At 44.4% G+C, this 26213-nt stretch overlaps 1 protein-coding gene and 1 long non-coding RNA gene across 2 annotated transcripts; one reads left to right on the plus strand and one right to left on the minus strand.

The window, feature by feature from the left end:
- The first annotated feature begins 299 nt into the window (after positions 1 to 299).
- On the plus strand, positions 300 to 4075 carry FOXQ1 (forkhead box Q1). The gene has a single exon (XM_038175420.2). The coding sequence runs from the start codon at positions 950 to 952 to the stop codon at positions 2180 to 2182; it is 1233 nt and encodes a 410-aa protein (XP_038031348.2). The 5' UTR covers positions 300 to 949; the 3' UTR covers positions 2183 to 4075.
- An 11944-nt stretch (positions 4076 to 16019) lies between these two features.
- LOC110353318 (uncharacterized) lies at positions 16020 to 21090 on the minus strand. The gene is made up of 3 exons (XR_002403650.4): positions 20952 to 21090; positions 20314 to 20439; positions 16020 to 17534 (listed from the first exon to the last, which is right to left on the minus strand). It is a non-coding gene; the product is annotated as an uncharacterized lncRNA (long non-coding RNA).
- Between the last annotated feature and the right edge of the window lie 5123 nt (positions 21091 to 26213).

The raw sequence follows: 26213 nt of genomic DNA on the forward strand, positions 1-26213 counted from the left end.
CCAGGTTCTGCTCTGCCACCTATAAGTCGCTCCGCATTTTACACCTGGGAGGCGGGCCCGGCGATGCGGAGTCACGCCGAGCGGCCGCTTCGTTCGAAATGCCCGGGAAGGGGAGGAACCTGGCAAGGGAAAATGCAAACAAGTTTCGTAAAGTAACTTTCCAACAAGACCTCGCTGTCATCTCGGCTAATTACGGCTCTGATACGGCTTATTAGTGCGTACCCACCTTTGCTACCTTGCTTCTCCACCCACCACCCTTTCAGATCTTTGTCCTAGCTCCGCCTCTCGCCGGCGTTATAATGGGCTGGTCTGAAAGTGGTGGAGAGACACAGAACCACAGGGGAAGAGAGAGATAATGACAATAACACTAATAACCCTAATAACCCGGCTGCTCCCCGCGCCGCAGCGAGGAGCCGGCCCGGCTGCCCGGCGCTGACGGGGACCCGCAGCGGCGAGGGGGAAGCCGGAGAGAGCGGAGCGAGTGACCCCGGCGGCCCTCCGGAGCATCGCCCCGCCACCGGGGAGCGCCCGACGGGACCGGCGGCAGCGCCCCGAGGACCACCGGGCTCGGGGGGGCGCGGAGAGGAGCCCCGGCAGCCGGCCCTCCGCGGGGACCCGCTCTCCTCCGGCCCCATGGAGCAAGCCGCGTAAGCGACAAGGGGGACGGAGAGCGAGCGGCAGCCTCGCAGGGCGACGAGGACGCGGAGGGGGAAGCCTTCGGAAACACCCCGGTGCTAATCCCGGTGTCGGTGCCGGTGCCTGTGCCCGCTTAGCTGTCCGGGGCGCGGAGCCCCGGTGCCCGTCCGGTCTCCGCGGAGCTGTCCAAGGCGGTGCGGGGCCAGAGCCGCCCCCTCCGGCCTCGCCCGGCCCCGCCGCCTCCCCCCCGGCCTCGCCGTCGGGGCCGCGCCGAGGGGCGGGGGTCGCCCCCTCGGCCGATCGGCGGGGCGCCATGAAGCTGGAGGTGTTCTCGCAGCACTACGAGGACAAGCTGAGCGCCGGCAGCGACCAGGAAGGCAGCGGCTCCCTCTCCCCGGCGCCGGCAGACAGCGAGCTGGGCTCCGACGGCGACTGCGCCGCCAACAGCCCCGGCGGCGGGGCCGGGAGGACGGGGCGCCCCCCGCAGCAGCCCCCCCCGGCCCCGCAGCAGCCCCCGCCGCCGCCACCCCCGCCGCCGCCGCCGCCCGAGAGCGCCAAGGGGAAGCCCTACACGCGGCGCCCCAAGCCGCCCTACTCCTACATCGCGCTGATCGCCATGGCCATCCGGGACTCGGCCGGGGGCCGCCTGACCCTGGCCGAGATCAACGACTACCTGATGAGCCGCTTCCCCTTCTTCCGCGGCGCCTACACGGGCTGGCGCAACTCGGTGCGCCACAACCTCTCGCTCAACGACTGCTTCGTCAAGGTGCTGCGCGACCCGGCGCGGCCCTGGGGCAAGGACAACTACTGGATGCTCAACCCCAGCAGCGAGTACACCTTCGCCGACGGCGTCTTCCGACGGCGCCGCAAGCGCCTGAGCCGCGCCGCCCCGCCGCCCGCCCGCCCCGTCGCCGCCCCGCCGCCACCGCCGCCGCCGCCGCCGCCGCCGCCAGCACCGGGGGAGGCGACCGGAGCGGGCTCCGCGTCCCCCGGCGGCTCCCCGCGGTGCTGCTGCGCCTCCTCGCCCTGCAACTGCGCGCCGGGCCCCGGCGCTAAGAAGGAGGCGGCGACAGCGGGCGGCGCCGCCAAGTTCTCCAGCTCCTTCGCCATCGAGAGCCTCCTCCGGAGGCCGCCGGCGCCCCGCGCCCCCCCGCAGCCTCCCCCGCAGCCCCACGGCCGCCTCGTGTGGCCGGCGCCCCCCGCGCCCCCGCCGCACCTGCTGGCCGGTCCCTACCCGCTGCTGCCCTACCCGGGGGCCGCGCAGCATCCCCCCGCCGCCCTCTACGGGGGGGGTCTCCTGCAGCTCTGCGCCTACGGGCTGCCCGAGCCGCCGCCGCTGCTGCTGCCCGGCGGGCGGCAGGCGCTGCCCCGCGGGGAGCCGTCGGGGGAGCGGCCGCCGGAGCCGCTCTTCCCCGCCGGCCTCCACAAAGGGGGCCGGGGGGGGCCGCAGACGGGGTCCCCGCTCTACGCCCCCCTCCGGGTGCAGCCGGCCGCCGGGGGCTCGGCCCCCTTCCAGCCGTACGCCGTGGAGACCCCCCTGGCTTAATGGACCCCCCCCCTCCGTCTGCCCCGCGAGGGGAGGCGGGGAAGGGGGCGAGGAGGAGGCTCTGGATCCCGCACTTTAGCCCCAGAAGCGCCCAAAGCCTCCAAGCGAAAGCCTTCGGTGACTGTGCCTTAGAGAAATGACAGCGGGTTCGCGTCAACCCAACCCAAAACCGGCCCCAAACGTGCCGTTTCGGACGTAGCCATGATCCTCAAGTGCTTCTTACTGTTCGTCGAGACTACTTGACTTCAGCCATTCCCTCGCCTTCCCCTCCGGACCCCCCTTTTTTTTTTTTTAATCCCCGCACCTCCCGCCACCGACGCCTTCGGTGACAGCAGGGGCTGTCCCCGCGGTGGCGGCAGCCGGGGGTCGCGCTGTGCACTCGGGAAGGCGGGGAAGGGGTGGTGGGAGGGTGGGAAAAGGGGGGTGGGGGGGCTGCTGCGGAGCCGTAGGGTCTGTACTGCAAAGCATCACTGTGCCAAAAGAAGCCTTTTCTCCTGTCCGGCAACTAGCATTTCGTGGGAAGGGAGGACATTAAATTATTTATAAAAGTAGTGTTTATTTTTTGTTTTTTTCACACGAGGAGAGTGCGGCTTTTTTAATTAATTAATTATTGCTCGGGGGAAGGGGGGGACAGGGAAACGCCAGGCGTTGGCACTCCTGCTGGCTGGCGCCCTACACTTAAGGCCACGACCCCTGCTACTGGAAAGAGTGATGTTTTTCGCATTTTATTTTCGTGTTTGTATATAATAGATGTGCGTGTGCATTTTACTGATGCTCGGCCACGATGTTCCTTCTTCTTTTTTCCCTCCTCCTCCCTAATAAAAGCCTCCCCCAGGTAAAGCCTGCGCTAAGGAGAAGCGCACGATGTCTGTGCTGGGGAGGGAGGCTGCGGGGGGCACCCGTGCGGGACCCCCGCGCTATTTGGACCGCAGGAGCTGGCTGGAGTCCCCCCGGCTCAGGGACTGCCTCCAGCTTTGGAAGTCCTTAAATTCCTGGCATCAAATCGCCTTGCCCCGCTACTCGTCAGCCCTGCGAAAAAAACAAGGGCTGGCTGCCCGAACCGGGGGAGGCTTGCAGCGTGCGGAAGTCCAGCGCATCTGCCTGCCGGTTTTTATCATTATTATAATTATTGTTTCACGAAGGACAGCAGGCGAAAGGCAGTCTTGTTGTCATCTCCCGGTGCAAAGCAAACCCGCCGCAGGAAGGTCGTTAGCACGACCGCTGCTGGCGGAGCCAACCTGTCATTCTACAGGGGGCAAAAACGCAGCAGCCCGAGCTCTATTGGAGTATTTGCCGGTAATAAAAAAAAAAAAAAAAAAAAAAAAGTTTTCACACCTTGCCTCCTCCCGAAGCGTGTTGTGTTAAGGCTGTTTCGTATCGTCAGATTTGAGCAGGGAAAGCCTCAGAGAGACCGAGCCGGAAAAAGGGAAGGATTGGTTTTTAACTGCCCGTGGTACTGAATTAGAGGTTACCTGCGTCCCCGAACTCACATGGTTGGGGTTTTTGTTTAGTTTCGTGTTTTTTTGTTTGTTTTGTTTTTTTTACAAGCTCTGAAATGGTCATCTGGGGTTTGTTTGCTTTAATAATAATAAAAAGGGATGAAAACCGGCGGGCTATTTTCCCCCCGAGTCTTCTGTAACCATAGATCCCCGAAACAAACGATGGCAAACAGGATTTCGGGTGCTGGTTGTTTTCTAAGAACCCTTTTTTTTTGGACCCTGGGCTTTTTCCCCACTTCCTCTTCCCTCAGCGCCGGGGTTCAGCCCTGGCATAGCTCCTCTCCTACCCGCAAAAAACTTTGCAAAATAGCAAAGGTGGGCTCGGAAAGGAAAGCTTCAAACGGAACGATCTGCAGGCGAAAACCCCGACTTGTTTCAATAAAGCTCAAGCAGATTTCACGGTGTGTTTAGCTCAGACCATAACATTCATCAGAACACTGCGAGAGATTAGTGACTAATGTATTAAGTAATCCAACCCTTGAAGGAATTGGTTTTTATGTACACACACATGCACACATACACACACGTAGCATTTCGACATCATTTTTGCCTTCCAGGCTCTGTGCAAATATTAATCTGCTCTTCTATAATCTACCCTTTCCTCGAGCAGGCGTTGTAACATCTCTTCCTTTATAGGAGCCCGTACGAGTCGGCAGCAGGCAACTGCTAGCAGCTTTTGGTGTTGTCGACCTGCAGCGGCCAGGTTTCAGGATGTGTTAAAAGCACCTTGGCGGAGCGGGGAATTTCGTCTTACAGCCACAAGCGCGGATTTAATCGGATGTGTGCAGGCGCGAGTAGCGATATGTAGCAAGAGGATGGCATTCGGCTTTTTCCGTTGAGAAAAGCACCCTTTTTAGTAAAAAGTAGTTAAAAAGGGAACGAAAAAAAAAAAAAAAAAAAAAAAAAAAAAAAAAGAAGAAGAAAAAAAAAAGCCCACAGAGCTTGTTAGATATTTGAGGGGTTTGGATGCTCCAGGAAGCGCAGGTCCCGGCACAGTGCAGGGGGTTTTGCCTTCCCCTTTCCCCCCCTCAGCATCCCGCAGCGGAGCGGCAGAAGAGTTGGGGAGTATCGTTTCCTCTCCCCAGCCCTAAAAAGGAAGACGAGGGGCGAATTTCCCCCGTTGGGTGGAAATCTCCTCCCTCGTGAGGCTGCTTAAAACCATGCCGCGTTTCTCAGCAAGGGAGTTGGAGGGGCTGGTTCACAAGCAAGTGAATTTACAGGGAGGGATGGGGGGGACGAAGAAGAAGCGGGGTGGGTCTCGGCTGCCGCCCTGGGCCGATCCCGCAGCCCTCGGGGGCGCCCCACTGCGGGGACCCCTGGCCGGAGCGGAGCCGGGAGGCCGGGGCTGGTGCCCGGCCATAAATCCGTGCTGTCAGCTGTGACAGACGGCTGGTGAAACGCAGCACCTGTCCAAACACTTTCCAGCAGCAGGTAATCAGAGAACCGACACTTTACATTTTTGTGTGGAACAAGCAAATTAACCATTTCGCAGACCTTTCCAAAACAGCGAGGTTTGTATGTCTGAGCACTTTGTCTTTCTTAACGTCTAATAAATCAGGATGACAGAACAGAGAAAAAGCCTTTCTCCTTTTGATATTTGACATGTCAGCAGTAAACCAATACTTCTAAGCCATGTTCTTCCAGCCCCATGAAGGTCTGCATCACCCAGAGTGTGAGACCTGGTTGGGTGGGTACAGTCTGGGATACAGGAGAGGATTTTACACACTGCACAGGCACAGCTGGTGTCAGTGGGACAGAAAACCCTACTAGAAGAGGAAGGGAGCATAAAAATTTTATCTGTGTGTGAGAGGCTCTGCAAAAAAAAAACCATGCTGACAGCTCCAAACTCCCCAGTCTGTGTGCGCATTCAGTGGAAGCCCCAGCCCGAGCAGAACTGCCTGTGAATTCCAGTCCAGACCGGGCCCCGGTTTTAACTGGATTTTTTTTAAGAGATCTGTATTATCAAACAAATATATCACGTTTGAGACTTTGTTTCACAACAAGCTCATCCCTCGCAGTTCCTGAATGCCTTACTGTGTTTTAAAGAGGAAAAAAAGGATACCTGACAGCCAAAACATTTTCAACAAAGATTTCAGGGCGTTTCCCCCTCCTCCTGAAACCCCGAATTAGGTAGCCGTTAAAACCAGCTACTTGAATAATGTCGGTCCTAACTACTTTCTTAAATCTCCTAGAATTTTAACCTACTGAGCAGCAGAACTACATAATTTCCTCCTTCATGGATTAAACCTAATTACAAAGGAAAGATTTGAGAACTTCATGTGCTTCAAGAATTAACAGATGCCAAACACAAACTCATTGAAAAAAAAAATCTTGCAAAAGTTATCTGTGAATAACAGCTCATATATATTGCATAGAACCCACACGGCAGGGAGATATAATAATATACCTTTGTATCCTCTTTTGTGGTGGAGGCCAAAAGTTTTATTCCTTTACCTTACTTGGGAGATGTCAGTTGGGCAGCCTTTTGTGTTGTTTTCCTATCAGATTATCTAACCCCATTCACCAGCTACATCTGATGAAGCCTGAAACTTGCTTTCGCCTTTACACCCAATGACCCATAAAATGGGATAAATCGCCTGTTAGTATCCCTAATCCTCATTCAGGAAGAAGTCCATTCAAAGCAGCCACTTTATTCAAGAGCCATCTCAGCACAGCAGCACTAGCTAGACTCAGTTCAATGCAGATCTCTGGTGATGGCCTCTAAGCAGAAGCGCAGCCTTGGTACCAGCTTAATTTCACGCTGCTTACTGAGTAGACTGATACAAGATGGACATCAATTTGCTTCAGGATCCTGTCCAGTTCTTCTGACCCAAACTTTTTCAAAAGGGGGATTCCTAGTGGCAGGGTGCATCAGGCACAGAAGACCCTTAACAAGGAAGTTTTAGAAGCAGAAAAGACCTGGATTTACAGGTCCCCCATCACTTACACCACAACATAAGTAGTCCAAGGTGAAACTTCCTACACAAAAGCAAGGAGCATGTCCACATACGGAAGGGTAGAGCTTCTCAACCAAAGCCCAGATTTTGCACAATTCTTCATGGAGCTGGGGGAGGTGTTTTGTTTAATAACAGACAAGAGAGTTCATTTATTGTGGCAGGCTTTTTGCCTTTTAAGTCTGAAGTAGACATAAAACCAAAGGTGAAATCCACCTCCAGCCAAATTCAACATGCTACAGCTGTGATTTTGGCAAGGGTGATTGTATCCTGTTGCAACTTTGCTGAGTACTGCAATAGCACTTTAATAATGGGATGAATATGGCTCCATCTTTCATTTATGTTCTGGAAAGGAAATATTTTCTTCTTGAATAAACTGTCCTGACTTCACGGACACTCTCAGAAGTCTTGAAACCAACTTCAGAAAAGACATCTATGAAGACCAAATACCCTGTCATAAAATCAGTCAGAGGGCTAGTGAGAGCCTGGCCTTTCCTAGACATTCAAGCCAACGTTAATGCATCATTATTTAAGTTAGATAGATTGCCAGTTTCAAAAACTAGTAATTTACATAGTCTCCAGCCTTGCATAGGAGCTAAACATTGTTATTGCCTTCAGGAAGTTTAACCTCCATACATGTGGATGGACTAGGCCTTTGTCCTCTTTTCCAGAGCCAGAGGGGGTGTGTATAAGGAAGGACTGAGAGTACACACTGTCATAATATTTGTGCTCTTGCACCATGGTATTGTTTTCTTTGTTATGACATGTTTCAAAATTTCTGAGCTCTTTCAAGCAGAATGGCATACTAATAGCCTCCTTTGCTATGAGGAAAAGCAATGCTTCTGCGGGTTCTTTCCTCTCCTTAATAGGAGAGCAGAGAATATTCAAGCTGGAAGAGTACAATTCTCCTCTTGAGTATGATGTCTTCAAGAGAGTACATGGCACTATTAGATAAAAATGAATCAAGGACCATTAGATACAAAAGTACACAAAAGAAAAATAGGTTGACACCTCATTTTCCAAATTCCACTGTAGTTGTTTCCTGATCATGGCTATTTATTGAGTACATTTATAAGCGGTATGTAAGGGTTCTTTTTTTTTTTTTTTACAAGTATAATTTATCTGGTTTAGGGTACAGTAGGTTTATTTTAGCTGTGTTTGAACTATAGTTAAAGGCAGTATTTTGGCATTGGAGTAATCCTCCAATAGCATCTGATAAACAACTTGTAACCATTCCTAAGTAGTGTTTTGCTTGTTACCCTTATTACTACTAAAGGATTTAGTCTGCTGTGTAGAAGCAATGTTAATCAATATCATGCCAGACCCAAGCTGCCCTTAACTACTGGTATTCTGCGATTCCATGAAGTATCCCAGGCTACTGCACTGGATAGAAATTTCTTAAGCAAGATTTCTGTGACATTCATTTTACAGAATTTTCCCAAGTTGATCTAGAGACCTTAAAGTTTCAGCAGAAACCCGGGCGTCTGATCTCCTAACCTTGTATTTTTATCAGTAGCTGTTACAACTAGCCAGAGTAACTTCCGTACTTTAAATAGAAGTTGCAACAGTCTTACTTCAAGGCTTTGAAAACGTTTATTTCCTTTTTTTTTTTTTTGTAAGATATCAGAAGTTACCTATGGCCTTTCAAAACAGATGCATGACCAAATGTTTATTTCAATTCCTTCCACAACATTTGCTGTTAAAAATTGTGTTCTCTTATTAAAGAAAATATTTTCTCTAGATTTCTAACAGGAATCTATGAAAACAGAGGCATGATTCACTTTTTTCCAGTTTATTTTTAATAACTTAGGAGCAAGACAGTATCCAGTATCTCAAGCTATGAGGGGATGAAATGGTTTTCTTTGTGAGAAAAGTTAATATGCATCACCATGTAATAACAGATTTTTAGTACTGTTTGGTATTCCTAAACCAAGTATATCATGCAATTCTCTTTCACCATCAAACAACTGCTGTTCTGGGTACATCATACAGCCATCTTCAGGACAGTAGCATGTGTTCATTACTCATCCTCCTCACACAACACAGAACTAATTCCTCTCTTTGGCATATACAAGCCTCAATTAGTTGTATGTTATCATCACATTCCCCATTAATCACTTAGCAGAACTGTACAGATGCACAGCAGCTTTCTTGCCTTTTCCTCATAAGTCAGTCCAGGAAGCCCCCTAGTCATTTCTGTTTTTCTCTGAACTTCTCTGTAGTATCATCTCTTTCTGACTAATCAGAAGACACAGCGAAGGCATAGCTTTCTGTGTCATAATACCTGGAGTCATGTCAGGTTCTTCCCACGCCCCCCAGTTCCAGAAGCAGCAGGTTAAAGAAGGACAAAAGTTATCTTCCCAAGCAGCCAGACTAACACAGGACAGAGTACACAGACTCCAATTACCCAACCATATCAGCAGTAGCAACTAAAAAAAAAAAAAAAAACCTTCAGTGTAGTATTTCAGCAGTCTTGTTCAGAGGAACGTCCTTCCCCTTTCACCTCCCTCTGCTCCCTTATCTTGTCCTTTTCCAAGGCCATTCCTGAGGAAGCAAAGGCACTTTATCCCTTAGGTCTAGTCTACAAAACACAGAGCACAGAAAGACTGAACTTGGCGTATATAGGCACTAGACTCTTGATGCCAGCATCCTTTGCTAAGACAATTGGCCCAAGTCTTGCAGACACCACCTCTGAATGGGGAAGAAAAAGCAAGCGTATGAACTTCTGGGTCAGAGCTCCTAACCCAGCTAGCACACCCAGGCTGAGACAAAGTCTCTGCAGACACTTCAGTCAAACCAAAATAAGCATATGTCACTATTAGTGCCAGTCCCAGGAAAGCATGGGCAACCTCTGGGTCTTATATAGAGGAGAAAGTGAAACAATTGTCAGAGCTCCACCAGAGCAATCAGATTTGAATTTTCCTATTCAAAAGGAAAATCATAGATTGGTTTTTCCCTTTGCTGTAAAAGTTTCCCCCACATCATACTGCTCACAGTGACTTACTACAAGGGAGAATTACCTCCATGTTATCACTTCTGTCTCCACAGACAACAGGTTGAAACCTGACCAGTTGACTTGACAAGCTCAGCATGTTACCTTATTTCTTTCTCTCTAGCCAGCCCACCAGAGCAAGGAGCAGTAAGGCTACTTGAATTGTTTCAAATTAATGCTTGCATCAGTACCATTGGAATTAGATACAAGCTGTACATAATTCCCCGAAGACCAAGAAGTCCTGTAACTAGCTTAAGAAGTGAAAGACAGCTATTTGCATAGTTTGATTTAAACGTTGGGGAATTATGCTGGGTTTTCCTGCAGGGTGGAGATGACTCCTCAGACTGGAAAACTTTCTGAAACAGCCAGAAATCAATCAGTTGACATTGTTTTGTGAGACACTGGAACAGTGCCGAGAGCCTGTTAGTTGGACAAGTAAGCTGGTCTGGCACAGGATAAATAATTCTAGGGGTAGTGCTTGCACCAATTAACAGATTTTGAAGCTTATCTAGTTCTGAGGTACGACACATGACTTTTTATTTTCAAGTCAGTGTGGTATCAGCAATTGGTAACTAAAACAGTTTCACGTAGCGCTGCATTTAAAAAAAAAATCTGCAGTTTAATATGCAGACAAGTGAGTACCACACAGCCACCTGTTCATTCCCTCTCCTCCCAGCAGGATGGTGGAGAGAATTAGAAGTGATAAAAGTGCAAGAACTCAGTTGATATCAAGACAGTTTAATAAGAAAGAAAAAAAAAAAAAGGTTTAATAAGGAAAAAAGGGGAAAAATATTCGAGTGCTGCACAAGGCAACTGCTCACCACAACAACCCCCAAGACCAACAACAAATTTCCCCTTTTTTTTTTTCTTTTTTTTTTAAACTGAGCACACCATATGGTACGTTCTAGGTCAGCTGTTCTGGCTGTGTCCCCTCTTAGCTTCTTGTGCAGCCCCAGCCTCCTCCTTGCAGTGCAGTGTGAGAAGCTGAAAAGTCCTTCATTTAGTGTAAGCACTGCTCTGCAGCAATTAAAACAATGTTTTATCAGCAGTATTCTCATCTTAAACCCAAAACACAGTATTGTACCAGCTACTAGGAGGAAAATTAACTCTATCCCAGCCAAAACCAGTACACACACCTTAAACTTAATTATTCAAAAATAAAAATAGGACTATTGTGCTCAGACATCCATATTTTACGTGCATATACCACTAAAACATGCTGCTTAAATTACAGGATCAAACTATTTGTCTTTCTATAGGATTCCTGCATCATCCAATAACAAGTTGTGGGAAGGAATCAACCTTGTGCAACTAAAAAGAATATTGTTTGCAGGGCCCTGACTCAACCTCAGCTCAGGTGGTTTATTTCAAGTGAGGAAAAAATGAAAAGAAAAGATGTTCCAGCATTTAGATTGTAGGGTTGTAAATATGGAGGTACATAGGAAAACAAGCTAAAGTCATTTTTTCTGCCAGCTTAATACTTGTATATATAGAAACGTGTTACAAATTAAGCTGTATTTTTTTCATTTGGGGGTACTTCTTGTAGCTAGCTATATTAGTGATACATGCAGTCATTACTTTACCACAATTTGTTCTAATATAGGGGACACAAATCAAAAGGTAAGCTCCTTATGATATCAAGCACAATCTGTCACAGTATCCTTTTAGAAATGATGTTTTGCAATTTCTGAACAGTCACATGCACCGAGAGTCAAGTCTAGCTCAGATAGTAATCTGAGCCATGGGATCCTTCCCTTTAGCACAGTTCTGCTCTTCCTCACCAGGAAAAGAAGCCTGACTTAGCACACTGGTGCCTATAGGTCTCCCTGACCTGATGAGGTCTGACAAAACTGTACCCCCACCCTCAAATTCACTCTTATTAAACTGCTTGCAAAACAGGATTGAACACTGCTCAATTTATTTTGGCTGGTTGCTCTCATAAGCACGATCCATCCGTCTCTGATGCAAGGCCTATGAGCAGCATCCTACAAATGGAGACAGTCCTCATAGCCCAGATCAATCAGCCAGCACTATGCAAAGTACAGCACAGGAGCACTGCTGATATTTATGATACTAAAAGGAGGACTTGATATCCATAAACTTGTTAATAATGTCCATTCCTCAAAATGGTATATACTGTTCTTGGACCATGCTTGTTCAATGCACGCTGTTTCTACTGATACCAATTACTTCTCAGACCATATACACAACCCTTAAAAGCTGGAAGCCAAGAACATCACAAATAGATCATTGTACTTTACTGTTTCATAGCTGGTATAAGACACTTGAATTGTATCAATAACATACACCCTAAAAAGGATTAGTAGGAGTAGATGCGAGTAATGATGAATTCTTTTATTTGAAAGATTTCCTATTCATTAACATGAATAGACAACTTTTGAAAAATTATATTTTTTTTGAAAAATTATATTTCCATATATTAACCGGGAAGTATGTTGCCTATCTAGCTCCAGCTTCACAATTTCATGCCATAGCAGAAAAAAGTTAATGATACAAAAAAAAATAAACATTTAAAGGTACACACATCTACATGATAGATAGCTACAGCTGATTTCAGCAGGAGTTCTCATGGACACTAAATACCTCAGTCATTCAGGTCTTGTTGGGAGTGGCTCAAAACCCAGTAGAGCCAGGAACTAAATGTGAGCAGCTATACATTAATCTTAATTGCTATTCTATAAATAGTCTGGGAAAGAAGCTAATGGGAAACCCCAGCCAAATTGAGCAACTGGAGTCATGATGGGGGTATTTTTTTGTCCCCTGCATTATTAAAAGGCCAAATGAATGTTCAAATTAGAAGGCTCGAATACTGACATGAAACTTTGTTTTGAGCAAGAGGCTCACTTTGGCATAAAGCCAAAAAAATAAGTCATTTTAATCTGATAAATTGCTCCATGTTTTCATCTCTTGCTGCCTTGTTTCTTTAAGCTCTCCTATGTAAGACCCATATTTGAAATCTTAAGATGCTGAAAATGTTGATTACTTACATAACATTTGTGTTGTTTTTTTTTTTTTTTTTCTGTATCTTAAGTTGATTACAAAGAACTTTAAGGCCACAACAAGAAACTGTGAGGGGCCAATATGATTTCAGGGTGCTGAGTTTACCACAAGCAAGGCCACATCCAGTTTTTCCAAGGCATGTAACAAATAGGTTGAAGAAAAAAGTGTGCCTGCTTTCTTGCATTAAAAGCTCACAAACTGCGTAAGGTTCTGCCCCTGACAGGCAGGAAAAGTGTCACTTCAAGGATATCACACGATAACACCCAAAAGCTCTGCAATGCCATCTTTACCGATAACAGAAGGAAACTGGTGGGAAATGAAAGCAAAGAGCAACACTTGGATGCCAAAAGATCTGCCAGACCAGGCCTCCCTCAAATATTCTAGATGGGCATAAAAAACACTAAAGCTTTAAAACACTCTTATCCACCAGGGTGGTTCACAATAGGCAGTAGTTAGAAAGCTGTGGACAATGGCTCCTCATTCTGTACCACAATAGAGGAAAGCTGCTCCCTCATGTATGAGGGCCCAGACTCTGCAGCCAACCCTGACATCTAGAGTGATTCATTCTCCTCTTACCAGAGCTGATCTCCACAGGCTGTCTGAAGGCATAGTAGCTTTGCTCAAGTCCTACCAACCACTGCTGCCTCTTGGAATGATCAGCTGTCATCTACAGCAGCAACTGGAAGGAGCCTGAGAAAGAAGGGAATAACAGAGGGAATAACAGGATCCCCTGAAGGTAATGCTGCAGCTCTGACAGCACAGTCACAAGTCAACAGGTGTGTAAGTTTCCAGTTTAAACACTTATCACTCTGCAGCTCTGAGCACACCGCCCCGAGGGTTCCCTTCTGCCCCACTGATACAGATACGTTATCATTTTCTATCATGTAAACTTAACTACTGTTCAAGTTCCATTGATATGTGATAACCATCCATATCAGGTTGGAAACAGACCTGAGCTCCAAGATGTTTACATGTACCGACTGGTAGAGAAGTTTGACTGGTGGTCTTTTTTGTATAAGGCTCTTTCTACTCTGTTCTAAAGACTGTACATAATTATTTGATAGTATTTACATAGTATTTACATATATTTATTGAACAAGAATATAGTGAGGACAAAGCCAAAAGATAACTTTCCATTAGGAAAAACTGTCCTATTTGAAATCATTCATGTCTCAAAGAGCTTTTGAGGTATCAAAATATAGATATCAACAAATCAACAACTCAAAAGTGTTTTTATTCGGAGAGACTTGAAAAGCAGTGGCATGTATGCCAATGTCTGACATTTTGTTCTCTTCAGTAGCAGTTTTATTTACCACCTTCCTGCAAAATATATGGGAAAAATATGAAAAATAATTTTTAGGTCTGCCATTTAATAAACATAATTTCAATAGAGTTCACATCAAGGCATTCAACACATGATTTGAAAAATACATCCATACTGTTTTACAAATAGAAGTTTCAATTATTTGGCAAGTTGCCATTTACATTAACATGACAAAAATGACTGCACTTCATTTCTGGCTGCACAAACATGTATTCCAATTCACTTAAATAACTTAAATAGCTTATCTTGGTAAAAACCTGTATGCTATTATAGAGAAGGGTAGGTTACGCTTGGTCACATCTGAACTATGAACACAGGGCCCATAGACAAAAAAATAAATAAAAACTTAAACCTGCAAGTACTGTTTCACTGATGTAAATTGTACCGTGAAAAATTTTGCATGAAAAAAGGTTTAGAGATCCAGTTTCTTGCTGTGCAACCAGAGAAGGGCCCACAGGCTACAAAGAGGAGGGAATCCAGCCCTCTGACATGAGAAAGAAAGGAGTGAGTCTCCTTTCTGTACAGCAGCGTGTACCTGCACTGAGGATGGTGGAGGTGACCACACTGTTCATCACCCCATAGATTTCATTTTAACCTAAGAGGCAATGCTGTCTCTTCCTGTGCCCACAAATGATGTGGAAAAACCTCAGCAGGGCAGGTAGCTTGTCAGATACCACCAGCACACCATGTCAGGTAGGCAACCTCTTCCCCAGCTGCTCTGTCCAAGAGAACTCCACTGTATGCCATGCAGCTCACACATTTTACTTAAAGCCCAAGTTTATTTCTGACCTAAGTGAATCCATCATAGAGATCTATAACTGGTAATAAAACACTACAGGAAACACCAAACTGGATTGTGAGAAGAGTTGTTGAGAAGAGTTGTACATCTTTTCATAGGAATCCATGCAATTACCAAATCCCTTCAGACACATCCAATTTTAAAGACCTATCTTATATCAAAGCAAGGGTTTATTTAGGCCAGACTCCCATCTGAGGCAGCTATGCTCCTTAGGTTAAAGAATGTACAACAGCAGGTTAACATTCCCAAAGCATTTCCTAAGCCTACATGAAGCTTACAATAAACATAAGTCAAAACAGGACCCTTGCATTCCCTAGCCCTTGAAGAACTTTTCCTTCAGGAATATCCCATCACTTTGAGCCCATACCATTTTTTTTTTCAGTTCAAATCCACAGGTAGTCTTGTCTTATAATGAAGCATCTTCTGCTTCATCACACTGAATGTGCCACATAACAAAGCTCAGGATAAACAACAGTCAGCTGAGAGAAATTAGCAACCATTTTTCTAAGCACTTTTCTCCTCTCACAAGAGACCTCTATCACATTCCCTTTCTGAGGCATCCCTTGAAGAGTCACAGTACACTCATTCCTTATCTTGACCATATTTGTGAAACTCTACCTTTACTATGGCACTTTCAGATGCAGAAGTGGTGGCAACTGCACGGGGTTGGGAGGCCTGGAACCACATTTGAGAGCTGGGTATACCATGGATCCATACAATCCAAGTACATATGATGCAATAATAGCCATCAATAAATAATATTTACTTGGTGCTATTGTTTTTGTTTGTTTGTTTTTTGGTTTTTGTTTTTCTAGCTACAACTAACTACAGACCTTTAGTTTTCATTAGAAAAATCAAAGCCTCTCTCCTGTGGTAATTGCTGTTTCAGAGCCCCACCTGCTGCTGCTTTTTTTTTCCTTTAAAGTTTGAGCTGCTCTACATGAAAAATCCAGGCACACCCCACCCAGCTTTGGCAGGTCATCTTGGACCTACGTATGCCATCAGTACTAGGTGTGTGGCTCTGTCCCTTCATCTTTATACTACATGAGATTTTATAGATCTTGCAACACACCATGTGAGTTCCCTTTGAAGACTAAAAGCTTGTGGAAGCCAGATGAAGTTAGTCATGCTTGAAAACCCTATAGGCAATCATCCAACCCACCACCACACCGGGGACATCTATAGTTGCATATACCATTCCTGAAGCCTTGTCTACCACCTGAGCAGGCAGCGGAAGCACCAGCCCAGTCAAAGACCAAATCTAATTATACACAAATTGGATATTAATTAAACCACAGATCTGTTCTTCTGACCCTAAATAGCAGCTATAGATATCTTAAGTAACTGTTTTGTTGTTTTTTTAATTGGAGCAGGCAGAGAAAGTTTTCATGGCATAACAGGACTGGACAGAGGCAGCAGGAACAAGAGCTATCTTGTCCACCTTGTTTTATAACAAAGAGTGGCTGAATTATTTTGTCCATTTCTGCAGGCCTGGCTACTTTCTGTAGTCAGAAGACTTCCTGATTTTAATAGGTTTTGGCTAGATTTTAGTCTTATTCACCAAAAAACATCTCTAAGTCACTTGGATTTTGTACGAAATTATTCTTCAGGGCAAGCCTGCATGCCCACCATTACCCTATCCGCTGTGAAGAGCAAGGCTGTCTTTCTGCTTATCCAGAGAGGCACAGAAGGAAGGCTTTGGAAGAGATTCCTATTTCATTTGTACTTGTGAATCAGCCAAAAGCTATTAAAGCAAGGAAAAGCACCTTCAGGAGAATATAACATCCATCATACCTTTTCCCCTTTCCCCCAACAACTTCTTTTGTTTAATATTAGCTTCAGTAACAAAAAAGTCATTACAATTTACCCAAGCTACAAGATAGCTTAAATATTAACAAGCTTGTAAAGCCACTGGGGGTAAGAGCCTGGAGCTGTATAATAATAAAGTGAGGCTCAGCAAGATTCCATAATTATTTGTTACACAACCCAAGAAACTAGCTAGAGCATTTCTAAGATTATACACCTCTCATATATGATGTCTAACCATGCCAGAAATTACATAAGGCTTTTTATAACAATCATTAGTCATTAAAAAGGCAGAACAAAGGGCTATTATGACCAGAGGTGACGATCCAAGAATTAGTTTACTCAGGACCTGATCCAAAGCCCATCATAGTGATTTTTGTGTATTTCAATGTGCTTTGGATCAGACATTCAGTATTTTCCATGTTGCAGAGTTTCCTTTCAGAGTTTGTGGATCAAGACAATGAGATGCAGAGGACTGTAGAGGAAATAAAAACAGGCATTTATCCCTGTCAGAGCTGAGAACTCAAAACTGGCACCTGTTTTGGTGGCAGTCGCATTTGCTTTACATCCTTCCAAAAAGTTGTTGGCCATCAATCCAGATTCCCAAATATGGGTTCAGATGTTTTCTAAGTGTTTTAGGTCTGGAGACACTGACCTATGCAACCAGTCACGGAAGGGGCTGTAGACTGTGCCTGGAACTGTTCAGATGTAGGTGAATATATCTATCCCTGTGCACTTTTATGTCAAGACAAATGCAAAACACATGACTGGTTGTATTGTTTTAACAGAAAGTTAACATCTGCAACATGCAAATACAGCTCTTAACTGTATTTGCATCCACCAGGAAGCCCCTTTGAATAAGAACATATAGCCTAGGGAGACAGTTCATCTGTAAGCTTGCAGGTGATGATTTTTTCCTTCCTTCACACATGTTGAGGGCTCTGGAGAAGATGTGTGCTATGGCCAGGAAGAAAAATAGCATTGTGGAATATACAATTTTACAAATTGACCTGGAAAACACAAGACTTCAGGAAAAAAAAAGAAAAACTAGTTCAAATTGATTTGGCAGGGAGCAATCTGCAGGATATGGTTCAAAGATCTCACATTTGAAGCACTGCTCTGTAGCAGTTATCCTAAGCTTAGAGTTAACATCTTTCACAGGGAAAGAGAGTGAGAAAATTCACCTCATAATCAGAAATCAATAGAACCTTGAATACCATAAGGTGGAAAGGGGACACCTTTTAATTGTTTTTCTAATAACCTAAAGGATATTTGATAAAGCTGATAGAATCCAGGTGGTTTGTTCCATCCCAGAAAAATAAAGTTTTATAGCGCCATTCTGAGAGGTCTCACCACAACTGAGTAGGGCATGCCTGCTAGGCAGATACCTATGCATCTGCCTAGCAGACCATGGTGGGGTTTCTGGACCCCCTGATTTTGTTGCCACATCTACACCTGCATCCCCAGGTCTGACAGTCAAGCCACAATGTCACTCAGGACTGAGAGAGCATTCTTGGTCCATCCAGCTTCATAAATTCTGTTAGCCCACAATCCCTCAATATATGTCATAAACCCTAAACCTGGCCTCATCTAAGGCCTGCAGGCACATTACTTCAACATACACTTCCACAGTCTTTCCAGACACAAATTATCTGTAGCCTCACAGAAGGAACCAGTTTTCAGCTGGCAAATTCATCATGACAGCAGTAATAGGGGACAAAATATACTAGTGAAGAATCATTTTGTCTTGTTCAGCTGCCTTCTAGATATCTATCATCTAGATATCATAATCCACTGAAGGTGCCCCATCTTCTGATGCCGTGATTTCTAAATCTGACCCAGCAAAGGCAGTACTCTCACCAGGCAGAGTCACACTGCCATCAAAGATCATGAGGAGAACAAAAACCCACACCCACCCATCACTTAAAAGGACCTTCTTTTCTTCCCACTTCCCAAAAGACTAATCCATCAAATTGCTTTTTGCTGGGATACTCAATCTTTCTTGTTCTTCAGCAACCATCTCTGGACGTGTTAACCATTTTCCACACAGACCAGGAGGCTCAGTCTTTTCCACTATTCACCCTTACAAAAGGAGGACCTATTCCCGTAGAAGACACTTGGCCCTCATTCTGTTCTTTAGGCACTATATATCCTGACAAATCAAAGTATTAGAGAATTTGATATCATTTCTCCAGCATTCCTAGACAAAAATGAACACCTTTTCAATCAAAAGAATTTTTTAGATGCTCGTAGGAAAAGAATTTAAGCCAAAAGGGGTTTGCTTTCCAATAGAAATGTCACCAGCCTTTACACACCTTGTGACTTTTAAGCCTTTATCATATTAGCAAACACACTATTATATCTGGCAAGAAAAAAAAAAAAAATCTTCTTCCCCCATTAGCTTGAAAAACACCGACTGAAGTGTGTAACTACTAGTCTACTTAGTTTTAATTTAACCATTTGCTGAACTCCTTGCTCTATTGGCACACCCATTAAGAAAAAACAAGCAACGTGTTTGTAGAGGTGTGCAGATAATCAAGGCAACACTGCAGCCTGCAGGTACCTTTTAAGATAACACCAGGACACACCTGGATACTCCTGTTCTCCACTCCCACAGAGCACACCAGCAGTGACAGACTGGAAGATCTTTTGAAGTCACTTTAGAGGGCTGACAGCGTGAAGCAGAACAAAATTAATTATTCAGGGTGGGCTTGTAAGCACGAGGAAATGCTGCCTTACCTTTTTTTCCCCCCTTTCTAAGTAAGAGAATGTATTTGTGAAGGTTATTTGTACAGTTCTTTGTTTTACCTTTAATGCTTATATCTTATTTATATGGGAAATGCTAAAAACCTCAAAAACATAAATCATGCAGTTGTACACAGAACTGGGAACATACAAAGAAAATGGAGAGACTCAGAACTGAAAACGATCACAGAAGATAGGGACCAAATGAGTTAACTCTTCCATTGCCTTCTTTGATTTAGACACTAGATCTCAAAACAGTCCACCTACTCTGTTGAAGGTTTCTTTTTTCAAGTCTATTGTCCTATCCTCAGAGGTCAGGTACTCTACCAGTACCCTTTTCAAAACACTATGTCACCCTCTTCACATAAACTACCTCAGCACTTCAGATGCTTTGTCAGTTCCTCCAAGCAATAACAGCCAGAAATATAATAGCATCTTTTTACAGCTTTCTCCACATTCTTACACAGTTAAGCATTCTCAGCACATTCCAAGATTTTGATTAATTTTGTCCTCATATTTTATTGAAATTCCTCCATGGCCTGCCTTTTAAATCCTCCTGGTAGCTACTCAAAACAAGATTCTGCTTTACCTCCTACACTCTATTATGTGACCTCCAGGAGACTTCTGTATCTTTTCTTTTACTACCCAGAAGCATTCAATAACTTGCTGTTCATCATTTTACTCTGTAGACAGTATGTGTATTCTTGGCATCCAGAGCAATTCTTTCCTGCTCTTTTCCTGTCTCTCTTCCAAGAGATGTTATTCTGACGTAGCAGTCACGCGATCTATCAGCCAGGTCTTTGTGGGACTTGTTATATCATAGCCTTGGCTGTGATCTAAGACTTTGAACTCTTTTTTATTGTCCTTTTCTCAGGGCTAGAGATATCCCAAATTCTCAGCTCACCACAATGTTAGTCTCAGTCCTATTTCTCTACAGGCCTTCTAATATCTCCCCATTCTCCCCTCCACTGGTGGCAGGATACTCACTTACCTGTGGATTCTCATCATTGCCCTTTCAAACCTAGTTCAGCCTTCTTTGGTCTAGAAATGCTCCTCCCCTGCTTTGTTTTCATTTTGCCTTCGTCTTCTGTTTCTTCTTTCTCAAAGCCCTGGTTCACTGCCAACAGATATAGAACAACTCCATGAGGACCCTTTGCTCATCTACACTTTCCCTCTGGCACCTGCCTGGCTTTCTGTTTGGCTTAAGCAACTGTTCTAGTACCCTGGACAACAGGAGAAACAGTCTGAGGACTATTTCTGTGCCCTTAAAAAACAGTATGAGATCACCAACAGCCCCTCTTATCTCAGCCTTTTGGACTGTACAGTCATGACACTTTCTCCTCCTCTGCTGCACTAAATCCCTCAGAGGCTTACATATAAGATCGCAGCTTGCCTTACCCACACCCTCTGCTTTAACTACATTTAAACAGCAGTACACTGAAAAAGAATCACTCCACTTTAACTCTACTGCTTCCAAGAACTAGCCTATGCACTGCCAAATCTAAACAGCAGCCAAGCTCAGACATCCAACGCATCATTTCCCGCTACAGAAGGCAATTCCTTTCCTTTCACTATTTGTGGATTACCCAGTGGAAATGACTACAACTCATACAGCATCTATTTACCCACCACTTGATAGCACTAAATGCCTCACACAAGGGCTATAGCAACCCCTCTGCTTGCAAACCAGAGAAAATCTACGGGTCCCAAAACCCTCACTCTTCTAGCTGCCTTAATCAGCAGTGCATTGGAAAGAGCTGTGCTGCTTAGTCTCCTGAGCCCTTTGTATCCACCCCTCCTAGCTTTATGTTCCCTCAGGCCAATCTCTTCAATACAGCAGTCAGATGTTGGTCATTTAGGTAGTTTCCCTCGTTTATACAAACGTGGTTTGGAATTGATGCTCTTTCCTTTGTCCATAGTGTAGTTTTCAATGTCATAGTGTCTTTCATGCACCGTTCTGAAACAGGAATAATTAAAAGGGTTCTAATGGGTATCAGCTATGGAAATGGCTTTTGCTATACTATGTAATTCTTCTGTATGTACATGAATTCCTTGCAATACCCAGTGATCACCACAGTGATCCTGGATAGTTCCTAGCTTTGTTCCAGGCAAGCACAGGAAGAGGGAAAGAGCATGAAGCAATGACAAAAAGACAGAAAAATAGGAATCTCATAAGTTCAAGTAATCATACATTTCCCAGTATTTCAGCAAGAGTTTCTTAATTTTCTATACCTTTGATGGAAACAGAAAAGTTATGAAAATCCCTGTGATTTTTCAGCATCTCCAAAACAAAACCCTCATGACTTTTCTGCCCTGAAATTTCCCCAGGCACACACAGAGTCTTTCTTACATAAATGGGTCAAAATCTGCAAGTGAATTTGTAACGTGAGATTTCTGATGTTATCCTTATGGCACAAATGGGCAAGAAGACATATTAGGAATATTATGTGCTCAGGCTATGCTGTACTTTCAAGATGAAAGAGGAGCCAAAGTTAAGATTGAGTTTGAATATTGAATTTAAGAAGAGCACAAAGCCATAGAAATGTCACTCCCTGTAACTATGGCTTTTTTATGGTTATTACAATTTTAGAAGTTAAAAATTATTTTGGGGAGTAGGTTCTTTCTTGTTTCTAGTACTCATTCCAAAGCCATTGACATTAGTGGAAAGTTTCCAGATTAGAATATGAATCGGGCCAATCTTTCAAGGGTATATTTTTATTGAGAAACTATGGAAGGGAAAAAACTGTGAAACCAGTGATTTTCTTTCAGTGAGAATACACGGGGGATGAGAGGGGTAAAGGAGTTCTTAATTGAGCCTCATAAGTGAGCTCTGACAGGGGCTCTTTTGCAGGTCTAGGAAGAAGAGTGTTACGTACCACCTGCTCCTGCGCTTCCTGCACTTGATAATAAAGCCACAGGGTAGCAGAAGAGGACAGAAATATTGCTTGGTTTCTGATGGTGTAAAGGTAGCACCTTAAACAACCAACCGAATGAGTAGTGACAGCTAGTTAAGGAAGGCTCTGTGCAGGGCACTCATAGTCCAAATAGGTAAGATGGAAAATAAATGACAAGCAATCTTATTAAACCTATTTTATGGGTAGGAAATGGAGCCCTGAAGAAATTAAGTGCCTCGCTCAAAGCCATTCAGGAAATCAGTGTCAGAGGAAACAAAGTCAAACCTGAGTGTCACTGTAGTTCCTTCCTCTCGATACCATTTTGACCATCAGGGCTGCTTTCAATTAAGACTTTTATTGAGGACATCTCTTTCTAACTCTGCACTTTTATTGAATGTCCCACATGGTGGACCTGGGGAACCTGTAGAATTACGAGTGTCTCCAGCCAGCTTCTTTACTGTGTTTTATGAACCTTAATGAGCCCCCACAGAAAGCTGCAATACCTACATCAAGGGGGAAGGGAGAGGAGAAGCAGAAATAGCAGCATTGTGTGCAGTTTTTAGTGTGCAGTCCAGGTTCATGGAGTGGTATGTAAACAATCTGATTTGCTACTTTTAAGGACAGGCACAATTTTAGGAAATTCAAGTAACCTGTTAGCCTAGTGACCTCTAGATAACCTATTCAACAACAATGAAACTTACAGTATGCTGGGGAGGCGGAGGGGCAACACTGGGAAGATGCTTTGTTGCCGTAGGAAAAGGGCCAAACAAAACTCTCTCATCATTTTTGATGTTCACTTGATGAGTCTGTAAAAGGAGAAGAGTATCAGCTTGCTAGAAAAAACATTTCCTGACAGATTCACAGTGAATTTGGCTGCCCCATTGGCGCCCGGTCACTAGCGCTGAGACCTGGGGCTGCATACGCTTGTCTCAATCCTCTCGTCCAAGAGTTCTGCTTTTCCACAGACTTGGGTAAGATAGAGTCCAAAAAGAAAGTGGTTCCACATTGTCCACAGCTTTTTATCCCAAAGGCACAAAGGGAGTGTGCAAATCAAGCCCTTTTGCCTTAAAATACACACTCTCAGCACGGGATAGGGAAATTCAGACAAGGGAGACTCAGAAACATAGAAGTATATACAGACTGGAAATGAAAGAAAAAGTGTTAAAAACAGAAGAAAAGTTTTTCTACAAGGCTTCTTGACAATACCTTATATTGTACATTTAGTAAGCAGCTGTCTGTGTAAATACCTTATCAGGCAAAAAAAAAGGAACAACATTGTTCACCCTGACTAGGTTTCTTATTCTAGTAGACAGTAAAGTGTCCTTTGTTCCGAGTTGTGAGGAGAGCTTACATGGCAAGCATGTGCTACCCTTTTCCTTTTTCACCTAGTCTACTTTAGAAAACACATAAAGTCTTTGATTAGAAACTAACATATGCATTGCTTGACTAATACAAGCATCCCCATCACCTTAGCTAGTCTACAGTCTGGAAATCTGTACTGAAGCGACTTGCCCACTGGCAATGCAGAGGGCTTGACAACATCCTTTTGTTTTCTCCTTTTGCTCTCACTTCTGTCTGCCAGGAACTGCACTAGTGATTGGAAGCCAACCACATGTAAACACATTGTTTTATCCAGCTCAATATTTGTGTATTTCTCAAAGGCTGGGCTTGCTGTACTGCACACTGCAGGAATGCAGCGGAGAGAGAATGCAGCTGCATCATTTTTGTACTGTTTTATGTAAGAACCTGGAGCAGCACTGTGAGGTGGGCTGGCAGCAACAGTAGGCAAAAAGAAACACAGAGAGGAACAGTTTCATTGCAAGTCTATCTCTGCCTGTATCTTTAGAAAGGTCTTTTTGACTCCTTGTCCTCCCAGTCCTCGATGATAACATCCTGGAGCTTCATTACTCTTGGATAAATAAAATCAACACGTAGGAATGGCAAGAGTCACCGGTACAGTGTTGCAAGAGCAAGAAACCTTGTTCTTTATCACCTTGTTATGTTGGTCCTGCAAGCCTAGCCATAAAAAATGCCTTGTAACAATACCTAATATCCAATATGTCTGCAACAAAACACACTTTCCGTGTAATCTGACTGTATCAAATTCGTATACTCTACAGAAAGAATGACTTGGAACGGGAAGAAAGGAGGAACTCTGCGCGCTAGGAAAACTCAAAGGAACATTTTATAGTAACATTTATAATAGAAAGTTGGGGGGTTTAGTTTCGCCTCAAGGTGTAACTTGCTAATAAAAGTTCTGGAAAACCTGCTGTGTGTAAGAGCCCTGGCCTATGATGTCAGAATTCATTATGCACACAGGGGCTATTTACAGCCTTGTAAAGTTGTAGACAAGGAAATTGTTGCTGAAATATGGTTTCAAAAGTTTAAAGGTAATCATTCTACTGGTGTATACACCTCAGCTATTGAACAGATCTTTTAAACGGTTCCGTGTAAACCAAGAAAAAATCATATGGCTTAAGTAGTAAATATCCACCCATGTTTCTTCATATGTGTTGGGTCTTGAGTTATATATGTGCACAGGGACAAGTGTAGTGTCTTTAGTTTTATTCAAGAGTTATCTGGGCAAACCTATAAATAAAACATATACATAAGGTGTTCAGAGGACAAACTGGAAACAATTTTCACTGCCCTATTATCATTTCCCATTTAGCCCAAGATCAAGAAAAAGGCAGGGGGTGAAGAACTAAAAGTGAAAACAAACAAATATATTTCCAGCTGTATAAATCTAAAGATGTTTTGTCAAAAATGGTGAAATATTTATTGAAATGTAATTTTTTCTATTGTTTTTTCTTTTTTTTATCAGAGGAATTGTGGAGACATGATGCTTTATCCAGGTCCAGCCAACAATTGAGACAAAAACGCTGCTGACTTTGCTGGGTCAGGATAGGTCTACAGGAACTCCCTAAGAAAGCAGTTACTCCAGTCCACACCACTGAGACTGGCACTTTTTATTTAAAATTGGGGAAAATTCTGTTCAGTGCGGTGTGCTCTGTTTCCCTCAGTTGCTGCATGCTGTTTTATTCTTCAGCTGTAAGCATTTTAATTGCTGCTATAGTGATTTTTCCATCATTCTGGAAAGCTTTTGTGGCCAGGTGTTGTTTGTCATTTGTCCCACAGTAGCTGGAAATAATATAATTACAAAAATGTAGGAAAATGTGCTCAGCGTTGGGGATTCCTAGCCAATCCAAGCATTTTCCTACTGAATCATTTTCTCAAATATTCCTTCTTACAGCAGCCCGAATGATTTTCTAGCTCCGACTGAGTTAACTTCCCAAGCATTCCAGTTTTATTTATTTTTTCTAATGCACTTGTCAGCTACTTCAAACTCCACCCCAGCTCCTGACAGCAAGGCCAATCGAACACCCTCTCATTGTGGTTTCATGGGGAACCAGCTCACGGCCGCAGAAATGGACTGCGCCCAATGGCACAAGACCAAAAATAACTGCACCACTTCCACTTTTTTCAATGCGTCTGCATTGTTCCAATAGCACTGAGATATTACTACTGATTAATTCTGCTATATAAATAATGTGCAAAATGGGGGATAGCTTTAAGCCTTTTTCCTGCTTTTACTCATGTTCACACTAAAAGTTCCATTGCCTTCAATAAGCTCTGTACACCAGACTTACACTGACATAATTTCATTAACTTAGCTGAATTACTCCTTGTTTATAGCAGCAGAAGTGAGTGGAAAATCAAGGCCAACAGGATAAGAAATAATCCTATTATCCTGCCCAGCAAGATTGCTCTGGATTTAGAACTGAGATTTAGGTTTAACGTGGGCTTCTTTTGTCACATAAGTTCTTACACCTTTCCTTACTCTCTCTACAGCCACTTTGGTGAGCTTACTCAGCTCAGTCTTTCAGGTTCTCCTCCTTCCTTCCTCTTCTGTGTGTGCTTCCTCACCAGATCTAACTGGGCAGCAGTAAGTAACTCACCAGCAGTATAGCGTGCGTAGAGATACACTCAGACAGCA

The sequence above is a fragment of the Anas platyrhynchos genome, chromosome 2 (genome assembly GCF_047663525.1).
Source record: "Anas platyrhynchos isolate ZD024472 breed Pekin duck chromosome 2, IASCAAS_PekinDuck_T2T, whole genome shotgun sequence".
NCBI classification, from domain to species: Eukaryota; Metazoa; Chordata; class Aves; order Anseriformes; family Anatidae; genus Anas; species Anas platyrhynchos.

Bases quoted from the DNA above. Each gene is read 5' to 3' on its own strand.
- FOXQ1 (XM_038175420.2), top strand. From the start codon at position 950: ATGAAGCTGGAGGTGTTCTCGCAGCACTACGAGGACAAGCTGAGCGCC.